The sequence below is a fragment of the Dictyostelium purpureum genome (genome assembly GCF_000190715.1).
Source record: "Dictyostelium purpureum unplaced genomic scaffold DICPUscaffold_93, whole genome shotgun sequence".
Taxonomy (NCBI): Eukaryota; Evosea; class Eumycetozoa; order Dictyosteliales; family Dictyosteliaceae; genus Dictyostelium; species Dictyostelium purpureum.
In genome coordinates this window covers 41,170-57,581 of record NW_003519430.1, presented here as the reverse complement: position 1 = coordinate 57,581, position 16,412 = coordinate 41,170, and the positions used below count along the sequence as shown (strand labels likewise).

The following is a 16,412-nucleotide window of genomic DNA, read 5'->3' as shown; positions in this document are numbered from 1 at the left end:
TTATTATAAAAAATTTTTTTTTTTTTTTTCATCATAAATTAAATTTTTCTATTTATTATACCTTTGATTTTATTGTTATAAAAAAAACTTTGTTTTAAAAAGAAATTTAAAAAAGAGAGAAATAACACATAATAAAATATTGATTGTGTGTTCAAATAAAAATGATTTTCTCTTTATTTTTTGTATTTATTTAAAAATTATTTTGAAATAAATAAAAATAAAAATAAATATTTTAATTTTATAAATTTTTTATTATAATCTGATTTATTTTTGAAGTTAGATTTGTTTATTTTTTTTCAAATAATATTTTTGATAAAATTTAATTTTTTTCGTTTAAAAAAAAAAAATATAAATAAAAATGAGCATTAATAATAAGGTTTAAATTTCTTTAAGGTAAATACAACCTAGAAAGTGTATTATTGCTTTATCTAATTTTGCTTAAACCCTGCGATAGCGCTCTGTTTCTGGACTTGTGATAAAATATTATTTGAAAAAAAAAAAAAAAAAAATAAAAATAAAAAAAAAATAAAAATAAAAATAAACGAATCTAACTTCAAAAAAAAAAAATATTCAGATTCGTAATAAAAAAAATATATTTTAATAATAAAAAAAAATAATCAGATATATAATAAAAAAAATTAAAATATTTGTTTTTTTATTTATTTCTTTTTCAAAATAGTTGTTTGTAAAAATCTTATCATATAAAAAGTTCATCAGCGTCCCCTCCAAATACCTTAAAGAAAGTGTTAAAAAACAGTGAGATTTAAATCACCACCCTCCAAATGCTCAATTTTGAAATTATCATAATTTTTTAAAAAAAATACACTTTAAAAATATTTTGTAAAAGGCAGTCTTAAAAAAACAGTGAGATTTAAATCACCACCCACTTTTTAAAAAAAAAAAAAAAATTACAAAAAAAAAAAGAGAAAAAATCACTTTTATTTTATCTATATAATTGTGTATACAAATAATTAATATTTTTTTATGCAATATTTTTACTCTTTTTAATATAAATAAAGTTTTTCGTTTGGTAACAAAATAAAATTTATTTTAGAAAATAAAATTGGAAAAAAAAAAATTAATTTTTATTTTTTTTATTTTTTTTTTTTATTTTTTTTTTATTTATTTTTTTTGTTTACAACCAAGTCCACGTTTTATTTGTTTAAATTATATTTCCAATATTGTATTTGTTTTGAATTATATATTTCAAAAAATCAGATTAAAATAAATAATAATAGTATAACAATAAAACAATAATAATAATAATAGCAGCGATAATAATAATAGTAACAGTAACAGTAATAAACAATAGTAGGGGTTATTCCTTGTGATCTTTTGTTTTGGCTATGATTATGGAACCGAGGCTTTAAAGATCCAAAATAACACCATCCATATTGATCAAAGTGCAAACTAATATAAGATCAGAAGTGACATCCATCACAAACCACTTACAGACAAACTACCTTTAAAAATTCTTTTAAAAAGAGAAGCAGATTCTAGCCTATTAATAGCAAAAACAGTGTTCTCATGAATAAGCCTTTGTATAAAAATGAATAGCAAAACAGTGTATAGCAAACATTCAAGAGATACTGTTAACGATTGATCAAATAAAAAGGTTAGTGAATGGTTAACATCATTAAATTTCCCATAGAAATCATTTCAACTCTCGAAGCTCGTGTAATAGATGGAAGAATATTGGTTTTTATTTCTGACAGTTTACCTAATGATGTTTAATTAATTTCCTTTGATATGAATGCAAAATTTAAAACCTTTTTAGAAAAGTTATTAGCTTCAAAATAAAGTCAATATCAACTTTTAGGTTATAGTAAGAACAATAATAAAATAAAAATAAAACATTTTTAATTGATAATTTTAAAATATATTCAAAATTGTTTTTATTTATTTGTTAATAATTATTTCTTTTATTTATTATTATTATTTGTTTTTATAATATTATTTATTTGTTTTTAGGGTTATTATTTATTTGTATAGAGTTTTTTTATTGCCTCTTTAAAATTGATTGAGTTTCAAGTGTTAAAAATAGAACCATTTAAAAATAGAACTATTTTTTTTATTTATTTTTTTGTAAAATATTAAAAGGGGATCAGGAAAAATTTATAATGTTGATTATGTCACGTTGTATATAATTTCATTTATAACAATCAAATTTGGATAGTGGGTGGGTTTCTAAAAAAAACAATAAAGAAAAAAAAAGAAGATACGTGTGTTTTCATTATGCAAATGTGTGGTAGGTGTGTTTTATTTTTTATAAAAACACACACTCACTATACCCATATTTGAAATAGTTTTTAGTTGTTTTTTAAAAGATAAAAATATATTTTATATTTTTATTAATTTTAATTATTTAATATGTTCTATTTTTTTTTTCTTTTTATTTTTTGAAAGAGATAACACCTACACAAAAATTAAATACCCCTCCAACACAACAACATTCCCCATATTACTTTTTTTTTTAACCTCACAATCACATAGTTTTTAAATTGCCACCTCAAAATTATAATAATAACCACATATATAAATATTAAATAAAAAATAAAAATTAAGTTCAATATTAAATTTTATATAATTTAATTTTTTCTTTTTTTCTTTTTTTTTAAAAAAAAATGATTTAAACCTGTTTTTCATTATTATTCATTCATTATTTCAAAAAAAACAAAAACATGGAATTTAAAAATATTGTATATAAAATTGTAGAAGAAAATGATTGGAATAATTTAAAAGTTAGAAAGCCAGGTAGACCAAAAATACATATAAATACAATTTGGTAATTAAAATAAATTAGATATTATATTTTTTAAAATTTTAAATCTAATTTTAAATATTTCTACTAAATTTTATAGTTTGAGATGTAAAGTTGCCTCAACTTGTGGATGGAGAAAGGGCCCCGAGTAAGTTTAAAATGATTTATATATTGTTTACAAAAATATTAATTTTTTTTTTTTTTTTTAATTCAGAGACTGTTATTTATGTAATAGATGCGGGAAACAGTACGAAAATTTAGAGGATCTTTTACATGAATACATCGATGATTTTAGATACATTGCAAATATAAGCCCATTTCGATTGGTAACATCGGTTTTCATGGAGGGTGGGAATCTTTCAATACACGAATATAGATATATTATAAACTCTTTTTCCAGTATTAACAAAGATCAAGAAAACATAATTAATTTTAGACGTACAGGGTTAATTTTAAAACCCGGTGGAAATAATTTTTCATTATACCACAGATAAAAATACATCTTTCATAAAATAATTATAAACCAAATAAATTTTTTTAAAAACTTAAAAATTTAGATAATAAAAATAAAAATAAAAATAAAAACCATTCAAAGAAAATTATTTTTAAAAAAGATGGAGTTATATTTTATTTCTTTTATAATTATTATTAGTTTTCACATGTTTGTAATTTTTTACTGCTTTGTGGATGCAGTTATTATAATTCAATCTTTGGTTTCTTTTGCTTTTATAATAGCTTGGGGGTAATTGTTTTCATTTACATACCACAAAGAAGACAAGTGCAGAACAACTGTTTATTTAAAACTTCACAGCCACACTCTATAATGTAAATAAAAATAAATTTTTTTTTTTAAGTAAATAATATTGATATATTTATATTTCTTTATCTATAATACTAAATATTTTTTAAATGTTTACGAAATACACCAAAACACAACTAAATAATATAGTTTAAACAAAATTTGAATAAAAAAAAATAAAAATTTTGTAAATTTATATTTTACTTTAAATTAAAATAAAAAATATTGAATAAAAAAAAACTGAATTTTTCATAATTATTTAGCTATATCTGTATTTATTTATATAAATAGTTTGATTTTTTTAAAGAAAAAATGTTGATAAAGATGAATGTTTCTCGGATGATGTAGATGACTTTTCTTAATTCAATCGATTTCAATATTGAAACATTGAATGAAACGATTTTATTAATAATTTAGTCATGGAGTTCTAAAGAATGAAACATTGAATAAAGAATTTAAACTATTAATTTAATCGCCATCAATTTCAATATTGATCGATATCTATAATCATTGTCATCTCCATTTTTATCTTCATTGCCCTATAAACCTTCAGCACTAGCTACTCTCTGCAATAAATTATAAATTAAATAAATTAATATATTTTATTTATTATGTATTAATATAAATTTAATGGATTAATTACTCAATTTAATCTTTCATATCTTTCTTTTTCTTCTCTTTCTTTTTGAATTCTTTCAAATTTTTTTTCATATGCTTCTTTTATTTCTTTTTCTCTTTTAATCATTTGAATTCTTTCAATTTTTTCCCTTTCTCTGTAAATTCTTGATATTCTTTCTATTTCTCTTGCTCTTTTAATTTGGTCTAATTTTATTTTTTCTTCTCTCTCTTTCTCTACTCTTTCCATTTCAATTAATATTTGTTTATCTCTATTTAAAATCTCTTCATCCTGGAGTTTATGTTTTTTGAAATTGTTCTATCACAATTTATTTCATTATCTAATTCCAATGGTCTTTTCTTCATTGGACTATTGCCAGTTGATGTGGATGCAGCTGCAGAACTATTTCTTGATACTGGCTTTCAAAATTTCTTGGTTTTTGATAATGGTGATGAGGCTGATGGTGATGGTGATGCTGATGGTGATGCTGATGATGCTCGACTTGATTCGGATTTATTAAATGGATAAACAGATGGTGTAGTTGATGAAGAGGATTTTGATGAAATGTGGATGGAATAGATGGATTTGTTGGTGGATTTGGGGTATTGTTTAATTGAGAAGAATTTGAAAAAAATAAATGTGATTTTGGTTGATAGTGTGAAGAGGCACATGTGTGATTAGATTGGTGCTGTGGGGATTGATGATTTGGTGTTAAATTATGTGGGTTTTGGATCTTGCTTTATAATATGTGGGGCTTTAGTTGGGTCGATCACAACTTGCTCTTTGAATGAATTGATTAAATTTTGAAATAGATCAATATCATAGTTTGTGGTTTTTCCTTGAAGCACTGTTGCCATTCTCTCTAGACCCAAACCAGTATCGACACAAGGTATTGCTAATTTTTCTAATTCACCTTTTTCATTTCTATTGTACTGCATGTATACCAGATCTCAAATTTCTAAAAATCTTTCGCCATCAACTTCTTTTCCTTCTCCCAAAATATTTCGGAGCATGGTCCACATGGTCCAGGTCCATCGCCCAAGATCAAAAATTATCTTTTTTACCTAGATCCATAATTTTATCATTTGAAAGCCCAATTTGATCTCTCCATATAGATGCAGATTCTTTGTCACCTTCCAATACGGAGATGGCTAATCTTTCTTTTGGTAAACCGAAATCTTTAGTTAAAAGGTTCCAAGCATGTTGAATTGAATCTCTTTTGAAATGGTTATATCCACCAAATGAAAAATTACTCAACATTTCAAAAAATGTATGATGTCTTGCTGTATACCCAATATTTTTCAAGTCATTATGTTTGCCACCTGCTCTAACACATTTTTGTGATGTTGTAACTAATTTATATTTTGATTCTTCTAAAGCTGTGAATTGATTCTTAAACTGTACCATACCCGCATTTGTAAATAATAGAGTACTGTCATTATGTGGAATTAAACTAGAACTTGGTAATCTTTTATGTTTATTTGTTTCGAAATAATTTAAAAATTTTCTCTAATTTCTTTAGTGGTTATATCATTTTTAAAATTATTATTGGTATTTATACTATTATAATATTTTATTATTTTTATTTAATGATTTTAAAATTATTTTTTAAAATCAATATTTTAATACTGATATATAGATAGATATAATATTATAATATTATATAATAATTATAAAAATTAAAAAAAAAAATTATTCAAAAAAATCAAAAAAAAAATCAAAACAAAAAAAAAAAAATAAAACAAATTTTTTTTTTCAAATTTTTAATATGTAAAAAATTAACATAACCCAAAAAAAAAAACCATAAATTTGTAACAATATTGCCTTAAAATAATTTCTTTAAAAAACTAATTACAAAATAAATATAATTGTTTTTATATTTATAAAAATAAAAAATTTTAACTTTTGTTTTTAATATTATTTATATTTTATTGTTTTGCTAATTTTTCTTCTTCAGGTAATTCATAACTTTCTAAATAAATATAAATCGAACCTAAAAATAGATATTTCAACATTTCTTGCTTGAGGTATTCTTGATCAAAGCGGATTAAAGTATCTACATATTTACTATTATTATGAATACTGTTATTTTCTATTATATGCTACATTATTGTTTTTATTCTTTATATTCCATTTCTTACTATATTAATAATTTTCTTGACTTTCTTTCTCTGCTATACTTGGTTGATTACTAACACAAGTTCTTTACCATTGGCAATATGAGATTTTATAATCAGACCACATTTCAGATCGAGAGCGGCAATAATGTTTGAGACAAAGCATTTTTGAAAGTTGAAAACCACTTTTGAAAAAAATAATAGAATCTGTTAAGTATACTTAATTTTGTAGAGGGGTATTGAAAAATGTAATTGTCGATTTTTGATCTTATTAATTGTTTTTAAATCTATTTTAATTCTTTCAATTATTTTTTAATTTGGTTAATTCTTCTATAAAACTCTTTTCGAACTTTAATTCTTGGGTGTGGGGAAAGTATTTTATAATCAATCTATGAATTGAAATTTTTCCATTCAATATAGATCCTCTCGGTAATGATTCTGGTGAATATTCAGTTTGGCTGTTGAATTCATTGATATGATTTTTAAATATATATTCTATAATGTCAAAATTATTGTTATTTATTGCTAATTTATTATATGTTTTATGACTTGATTATAATTGTTTTCTTTAAATAGGAAATTTTTTAAAAGATGGTTTAGTAAATCTAATCTATTATATTCGATAATTGAGTTTATAATTTTTGAAATGTTTATTGATTTTGAAAAAAAAATTTTATAAATTTTTGAAAAATTATTTATATTGTAGTTCTTTATGCATGTGACTAAAATGAAATCTGATCGGTTTAAATTTACAAAATTAGAAACATCTTCACTACCTATATTATCTAAATACCCATATTCTATCTTTTTTATGATGCTGAGACTTTTGATATAATCGTTATAGGATTCCCGTTGAACTTTTTCATAATAATGGTATAATTTCAATAAAAATAAAATTTTTTTTTTGAAATTATTTGAATAAAATTTTGAAGATCAAAAAAAAAAAAAAAAAAAAAAAAAAAAAAAAAAAAAAAAAAATTAATAAGACAATAATTGTGAATTAAAATTAATTTTTAGATTACTTACTTATCTATCTCCGCTCCATCTTCTGGTATACACACCACCTAACAACTGTCTAAATATTTTTTGTATAGGGTTAGTTGTTGGTTTGAATAATATTCATATAAAACTTGATTGTGGTTCGCTTGTGGATAATTTAAGCGGCTCCATCTTCTGGTATATGATTAGTTGTTGGTTTGAAAAATATTCATATAAAACTTGATTGTGGTTCGCTTGTGGATAATTTAAACGAAAACCATGATTAAAATGATTTGGAGGCATTGGGGTTTGGGTTTGTTGAGACATTTGGGATTCATTGTACTGATGATATGGGAAAGGATAAGTATTAACAACTTGGGGATTTGGAGATTGTTGATCTGATTATCTAATTCCATTTCACTCGAACCAGAAACCAAGAGCATGAGAGATATATTTACTTTTTTTATATCTGAATTAAAATATGGATCTTTGATATAGCCTTCAGAATTTCTACTTCTTTTTCTTACATTAGCCAAATCATTCTTTAAAACAACCATATTTGAATTATCATCAAGATTGATATGCATGTATATTTGTTTATTGTGGAAGCCGGTCAAGTTTGCCCAGGAATTTTGATTAACAAAAATTAATGCGAGAATTTGCTGTATCAAAATTAAAAAAAAAATATTGTGTAAACTTGACCAATTTCTGCAATATAAAAAAATTTGTTTTTAAATTTTTAAAAAAAAAAAAAATTTATGTGAATTTATTTATTTTTTTTTTTAAAAATTTAGAAAAAAAAAATAAAATTTTTTTTTTAAAAAATTTATATTTTTTTTTTTGGGTTTCCCAATCCATAAGATTTTAACAAGTGTGTTTTTTTAAAAAAAATTAAAAAATGAAAATTTTTTTTTTTATGTGTGTCATTTTTTTTTGTCGAGACAAAATCAACACCCCCTTGAATTTTAAGGGTTAAAAATAAAATCATTCAAATCAAAAAGAAATTAATTTTTTGATAATCCAGAAAAGATATTTTTAAAAAAACCAAAAAAAAAAAACCATCAGCTTCACATTATATAAAAAATAAATTTTCAAATAATTTTTTTTTTAAAAAAAAATAAAATAATAATAAACAACAAAATTTTGTTGTTTCAAAATTAATATGGAAAAAGACTTAAAAAATTAATTTAAATCTCACCACCCTCCAAATGCTCAATTTTGAAATTATCATAATTTTTTAAAAAAAATACACTTTAAAAATATTTTGTGAAAGGCAGTCTTAAAAAAACAGTGAGATTTAAATCACCACCCACTTTTTTAAAAAAAAAAAAATTACAAAAAAACAAAGAGATAAAATCACTTTTATTTTACCCATATAATTGTGTATACAAATAATTAATATTTTGTTATGCAATATTTTTACTCTTTCTAAAATAAATAAAGTTTTTCGTTTGGTAAAAAAATAAAATTTATTTTAGAAAATAAAATTCGAAAAAAAAATTAATTTCTTTTTTTTTATTTTTTTTTTATTTTTTTTTTTTGTTCACAACAAAGTCCACGTTTTATTTGTTTAAATTATATTTCCAATATTGTATTTGTTTTGAATTATATATTTCAAAAAATCAGATTAAAATAAATAATAATAGTATAACAATAAAACAATAATAATAATAATAGCAGCGATAATAATAATAGTAACAGTAACAGTAATAAACAATAGTAGGGGTTATTCCTTGTGATCTTTTGTTTTGGCTATGATTATGGAACCGAGGCTTTAAAGATCCAAAATAACACCATCCATATTGATCAAAGTGCAAACTAATATAAGATCAGAAATGACATCCATCACAAACCACTTACAGACAAACTACCTTTAAACATTCTTTTAAAAAGAGAAGCAGATTCTAGCCTATTAAACAATATACAAATACAGATAGAGAATGCCATAATTCAATCGTGCTGATTGTAGTGTTTAAACAATAAGATAAGGCAATAATCAAATCAAATATAATGATCATTATTATTATTCTTTTGATTATTCATAATCTTAGAAATGGTATTCAAGATGAAAACATATGGAAATTTTAATTGAAATAATATAATAACAATTACAACAATAGCAAAAACAGTGTTCTCATGAATAAGCCTTTGTATAAAAATGAATAGCAACACAGTGTATAGCAAACATTCAAGAGATACTGTTAACGATTTATCAAATAAAAAGGTTAGTGAATGGTTAAATGGTTAACATCATTAAAATTTCCCATAGAGATCATTTCAACTCTCAAGGCCCGTGTAATGGATGGAAGAATTAGTTTTTATTTCTGACAGTTTACCAAATGATGTTTAATTAATTTCCTTAGGTATGAATGCAAAATTTAAAACCTTTTTAGAAAAGTTATTAGCTTCAAAATAAAGTCAATATCAACCTTTAGGTTATAGTAGCAACAATAATAAAATAAAAATAAAACATTTTTAATTGATAATTTTAAAATATATTCAAAATTGTTTTTATTTATGTGTTAATAGTTATTTCTTTTTATTTATTATTATTTGTTTTTATAATATTATTTATTTGTTTTTAGGGTTATTATTTATTTGTATAGAGTTCTTTTATTGCCTCTTTAAAATTGATTGAGTTTAAAGTGTTAAAAATAGAACCATTTAAAAATAGAACTATTTTTTTTATATGTATACAGTTCAGATAATATTATGAAATTTACGTTTTGATCAAGAATACCTCAAGCAAGAAATGTTGAAAGATCGATTTTTAGGTTCGATGTATAATTATTAATATTAAATTTAATTTTTAAAACATAAAAAGAAGTTAAAGCTATAGAGTTTACAAATAGTAATAATTAGTTTTAATAAAGATAAGCTATTTCTTTAAAATATTATTTTTAATATATTTTTATACATTTATTTTAGTTTTATTTTATTTTGTGGTTTAATATATTTAAAAAATTTATATAAAAATCCAGTGTCACCGACGAAAGGTATTGTTTGGGGAGTTAGAATTTGATCACCTGTTATTTATGAAGGACCTTTTTTATCATTTTATTGAATGTTATTATTACTGGAGTCTGGCGATCGAGGCTTTTCGAAATACTTGTTGCTTTTTTTAAAGATATGTAAAAATCTTCACTTTTCAAATCTAATTTTAATAAGTAACCAAATAAATTTGAAAATGGATGGACTCTAATTTCTTTATGAACTAGATCTTTCAATAATCTTTCTTTTGACAGAGAATTTGAATTTAGGTTATCATATAAAAAATTTGAACGTCCACAATAAAATAAAAGCAGTTCCCAACAGATAAAACAATTAATTTTAATTTCATACCTTTCATTATTGGTTGTATTAATACCAGACTTAATTATTAATTCCTCTTTTGATAGGTTTGATTGAATATTTTCGTCTGAAAGGTCTTTAAAGATCCAGTGTATTAATTTATAGGATTGGTGGAGTTTACCGAATAAAATTGAATTAATATCAAAGTATTCACAAGTGCCATATTTTTCTATATGCTTTTCTAAAATTGATATGACGGAATCCTGGGTGAAACAATCCATTCTTCTAAAATATGATATATATCTATTAATAGAGTTTTGAGGATCATTTTCATTGGTTTCGAATTGATAAAGTGTTGGGTTGTCGAGTGCTCTTTCTAAGTTTTCGAAAAAATTTTTTTTTGGAATGTGTTTAACTGAAATATCTAAATCCTTTTTAACTAAAAACTTTCTTGAAATTTTTTTCATTAATTCTTCGAAATGGCCAATAACTTTGCTGTTGGTGTACACCCAAAGTGGATTATTGTCCCTAAAAAAATATTCTTGATGGTTGTTAAAAAAGAAGTCTAATATTTCAGTATTTGTAATTAATATTAGATATTTATCACAAAAATCTTTTTTGTGTAATCGATTGAACAGGATAACGATTGGTTCCAAATTATTGCTTGAAAAAATGGCATTTTCAAAACTTTCCGTCCATTCTAGTGAAAGTAAGTAAAATGACTTAACTAGACTAGTTTGATAATCAATGCATTCGCCACTTTTTATAACTGTGTATAGATCTGCCCAATCATAAGTTTTTTTTTTTGTAAAAATTTGGTCGGCTCTAGACTTTTCAACAAAGTATATATAATACATAATTGGTTTACGATTTGATTTTTTGAATTTTAATTTATATATTGAATATATTACTTTGAGAATCTGATGGATAATTGGTTTCAAAAATTGATCATTTGATTGTGATATTGTATCAATAGTTGAGTTTAGTTGAGTATTATTAAATTGTTTTATATTTAATGGCAGTTGATTTAGTTCTTGGACTATTTTATTGTATTTTTCTTTTGGTTGGTATTTTTGTTCCATAATAAACTTGTAAATTTTTATAAGCTCTTTTAATTTTTGTGAATATTCAATCTCTTCAATAATATCATATATTGTTATCCATTCATCAGTAACTTTAACTCCATATGATTCTAAAATAGGTTTCATCTTTAAAATTTTAAAACTTGTAATATAATCCTTTCCTTTATATAGTTCTACTGAGACTTCTCTTTTGTTTATTTCAAAAAGTTTAGCGTATTCAAGAAATGCGGTTTTATTCCCATAATATACAAATTCTTGTACCCAGAATGAATAATCGTTGAATAAATCTAAACTAGTTGTGTTTTGATTTTTTGTAAATAGTTGTCTATAAAATTCTCTGTTCTCTTTGGTATTTTTGTTGATTATTTCTATTATAATTTTTACACCATAATCTGAAATTACATAATCTCCACTTTTTACTTTATCTTTAATAATTTCATATCCATTACCATATTTATTTATTATATATGATACATTTTTTAAATCATCATAGTAGAATAAATTTTTAAAGTTGAAATTTGAAAATATTAATTTGAATAAAAGATTATTTCTAAATATCTTCCAAAATGCAACTTCACCGGTGCTAATATCTTTATTTGATGTGGATTCCAAACTGGGTGTATTCGTTGATGTATTTTGATTATCTGATTCATTACTTTGATTTTTTTCACATGATTTTAAATTATCATTATTATTATTATTATTATTATTATTATTATTATTATTATTATTATTATTATTTTTTTTATTTTTTTTATTTTTTTTTTTTCTTCTAAAACAATCCATGGTAATTTATATCGATTAAATATATATATATAGAAATAAAAAATGAAACTAATCAAATTTTTAAAAAAAAGAATAAATTAATAAATTAAAAAAAAATTAAAAAAAAAAAAAAAAAATTTGAATATGTAATATTAATATATATTTATTATTAAGTGTATTTATTAATTTATTTTAATAGCAGTTATATGATAAAGCTCTATTTTTAAACAAATAAAAAAAAAAAAAAAAATTTCTATATTTTTAATTTAATTTTTAATTATAATACGATGATTTATTTAATTTAATATAAAAAATAAATAAATTAAAAATAAATAATACAATGTCTATTCATAATTTTTTTCTTTTCAGCCCTTTTTTTAACGAGTTTTTCTATTTTTATAATGTGCGCTTTTTTTTTTTATTTTTTAACCCCAAATTATTTAAATACAAAATTTTCATATGATTTGTTGTCATCCCTTTTTTTTGAAGAAAATAATATTTTTAAATAAATACACATTAAAATTGTATATAAAAATATTTATATAAAAAATACCAATAGGTTTTCCCTCCAAATGCCTCAAGAGAATATCATATTAATAACACCTGAAATATTCATAAACTATAATATATAGATCTAAAATTTATTTTTTATATCAAAAAAATTCTAAATAAATAAACAAACAAAAAAACAAATAAACTAATAAATAAATAAGTAAAACAAATTAACAAATTAATCAATAAAAATAAAAATAAAAATAAAAATAAAAATAAAAATGAAAAAATAATCAATAGTCATTAACTATATAGTTTGTATAGTTTTTTATGTTTATTGAAATATTTAAATTTTGTAAAAAAAAGGAATTTTCTTTTGCTTGGCTGAGATCTATTATTAAAAATTTGTTTAATTTTTAGGACTATTGTAAAATTTTTTGATTAATATATTATATTTTTATTTAAAAATAAGTATTTTTAAATTTATACATACTCTTCTTTTTTTGTAATATCCTGGTCGTTATTATTACCAGTTGATGATGGTGATACTAGAATTGTTGGTTTGGGTGGCTTTAGTACTACTTCCTCATCCGGTGCATCAAACAGATCTATTATTGAAAAATTTTCAAGAGTAAGGGGAATTTTATAGTAATTTGATTATATTAATAGAAATAGTTTATTAAGTGATACCATAGTTTTTTGAATTATTACAATAAAAAAATAATAATTAATGTAGAATTTTTATTTTTTTTAGGATGAGAGAAATTACACATTGAATATTATAAAAATTAGTGGTAGTGGGTGTGAATCAAGTTTTTATTTTTATTGTTTTGTGTTTTAATATAAAAAATAATATGAACTTAAACACATTTGTGGGTAGAGGGGTAAATATATTGGGTTTGTACATAAAAAATGAATACATTATTTTAAAAAAATTATTTTTGATTGAATATAAATTTTTATACAAATTTCAATATGATATAAAAAAAAAAAAATTCTAAATTTTTAAGTTTAATACGATATAAGAAATTGGTATTTTAGGCAACATACTCCCATTTTACAACAAATATATTTTTAAATTATAACATGTTCATATTAAATTTATATCTAAAATAAAACTAAATAATGAATTAATTTTTTTTTTTTTATTAATATTAATTATAATTATAATTTTGAAGTGGTAATCTAAAATTATGTGATTGTTTATTCGTTCAAGAAAAAAAAAGTGATATGGAGAATGTTGTTATCTTTTTCAAAACAATAAAAAAAAAAAAAAATTATTAATAAAATATTTTTTTCTTTAAAAAAAAAAGTAAAAGCTTTTTTTAATATGGGTACAGTGAGTGTGTATTTTGATAAAAATTATATTTTTTTATACGAGCAAATAGTATCAGTATAAAATAAAAAAATATTTATTCAAACACACTTATCCGCTTTTTTTATCTTAATTTGATTGTTAATAAATGAAACAATATACAACGTTGTATCTTCATTCATTATAAATTTTTTCTTAATTTCCTTTTAATATTTGAAAAAATAAATAATGTTCTATTTTTTAAATTGTTCTATTTTTAACACTTAATACTCAACAAAATTCAATAGAAGCAATTAATATAACAAATTGAACGTCTTCTTAGCAAGATGGCATTTATCACAGTGTGTATGTATATTTTACATATATCTATTTGAAATGCCAATGTAAAATTAATAGATAATAACCAATATAATATTATTAATTTTGATAGTGAGTGTGTTGAGTGGGAAAGGTAGAGTGTTATCAAAACATTTTTTGTTAAATGTGTGAAATTTTAACCACACATATACAAGTTTTTTATTTGTGTTAATTATTTGAATTTTTTTAAATAACCACACAAACATTCTCACTCTTTCAAAATAAATTTGTTTTTTTTTTTATTAAAATAAATTGTATATACTAATTTGGATTCCAATAATTAACTTTTCCCCATTAATAAATCAAAATTAATAATTTTTGTATAGTTGTATTTTTAAAAAAAATAACTTAATTTTAAAAAAAATTTTGTTAAATTGAAAAAGATCAAGATCCATATGTTTTTTTTAAAATTTGAAAAAAAAAAAAATTAAATTGTAATTATATATGGCAATGGCAATTTATAGCATCACCTTAATTGTCAATTCAAACAATTAAAAATTATAATTTATTATTATTAAGTCACTTAATCCTGATAGAGTAATTACATGTAAATCATAATTTAAATTAAAAAATTAATATTTTTAAAAAGTAATAATGGAGTTGGTAATATTTTTAATACCCTACTCTATGCTTTTAATTATTAATTTTTTTTAATTACCTATCCCCCACTTCACACAATAAATTTTTTTTTTTTTTTTCCCCCACCAAACACAAATGTATTTGGTGATTGTTAACAATTAACATTAAGTATCACCATGGGGGTTATTTTAAGCAAGTAAAAGATATATTGAGATTAGTGTTTTTATTTCTATTTTTTTTTTTTTTATTAAAAAATTTTGAAATTATAAATAATTAAAAAAAAAAAAATATATGTATAAAAAATTAATTAAAAATATAAAAAATAATAGTTTTATTAATAAATATTAATTAAAAATTGCAAAAATGAATAATAGCGTTCTATCTATCAAACAGGCCATTTTAAAAAGAATTTTCCGTCAATGTAATTTTTATTTAACTGAAAATCATAATCTATTAGGGTCTTTCTATTTCTTACATTATTATAGGAGTTTTAATGTAATGGTTACCGATGTAAAAGAACATGAAGTTTTTGCAACACTACTCCATTTTTCTCCTCAAGTTACAAAGATTACCATTGAATCAATCTCTGATACTCTCTCTATTTTTAATTATTACTCGCCCTCAATCATAAGACCGAATCTTACCTCTTTGAAATTCGCCGATATGGATTATAATGTTCCAATTAAACCAGGAATGATCCCAAGCACTTTAAGAGAACTTACTTTGCCAACAGATTTTAATCATCCACTTCATGAAGTCTTTGCTATAAACAATTGCCCTTATTACATTCCAGTTTTTCCCGCATATGGATTGACTAAATTGTACATTACCAACTATTTTAATCAACCAATTCCTCCATACGTGCTTCCAAGAACTTTAAAAGAACTAAAAATTGGTTTTTCTTTCACCCAAGAATTGTATTTCGAAAGTATTCCAGACTCTGTTACTTTTCTTACTCTTGACTGCCCAGATTATGATCATCAGCTTGTTCCAGGAATCCTTCCAAGAAATTTAAAAAAGCTAAAGATGCGTAATAATGTTCCGTTATTACCTGGATCTTTACCAGAATCTCTTACTTATCTCAAACTTGGCGGCCACTTTAACCATCCTATTACTCCTAATCTTTTACCAAAAAGTCTTCAAAAAATTTCCTTTGGTCCAAATTTCAACAGTTTCTTTGTTCCATCTGAAAATGTCCATACAATCATTTTTGGCGAAGAAATGACTTGTGAACCACAAAACTTTACAAACAATGTCAGA

The 16,412-nt window shown here is 21.9% G+C and overlaps 1 protein-coding gene across 1 annotated transcript in view; it reads left to right on the top strand.

The window, feature by feature from the left end:
* The window catches only part of DICPUDRAFT_47250 (uncharacterized protein), a gene marked incomplete at its 3' end in the record, with an annotated part of 19,557 nt that extends 3,193 nt beyond the window's left edge, over positions 1–16,364 (top strand). Inside the window, exon 2 of the mRNA XM_003287202.1 lies at positions 15,712–16,364. Coding sequence (XP_003287250.1) covers positions 15,712–16,364 — 653 coding nt within the window. The remainder of the gene's footprint in view (positions 1–15,711) is intronic.
* Between the last annotated feature and the right edge of the window lie 48 nt (positions 16,365–16,412).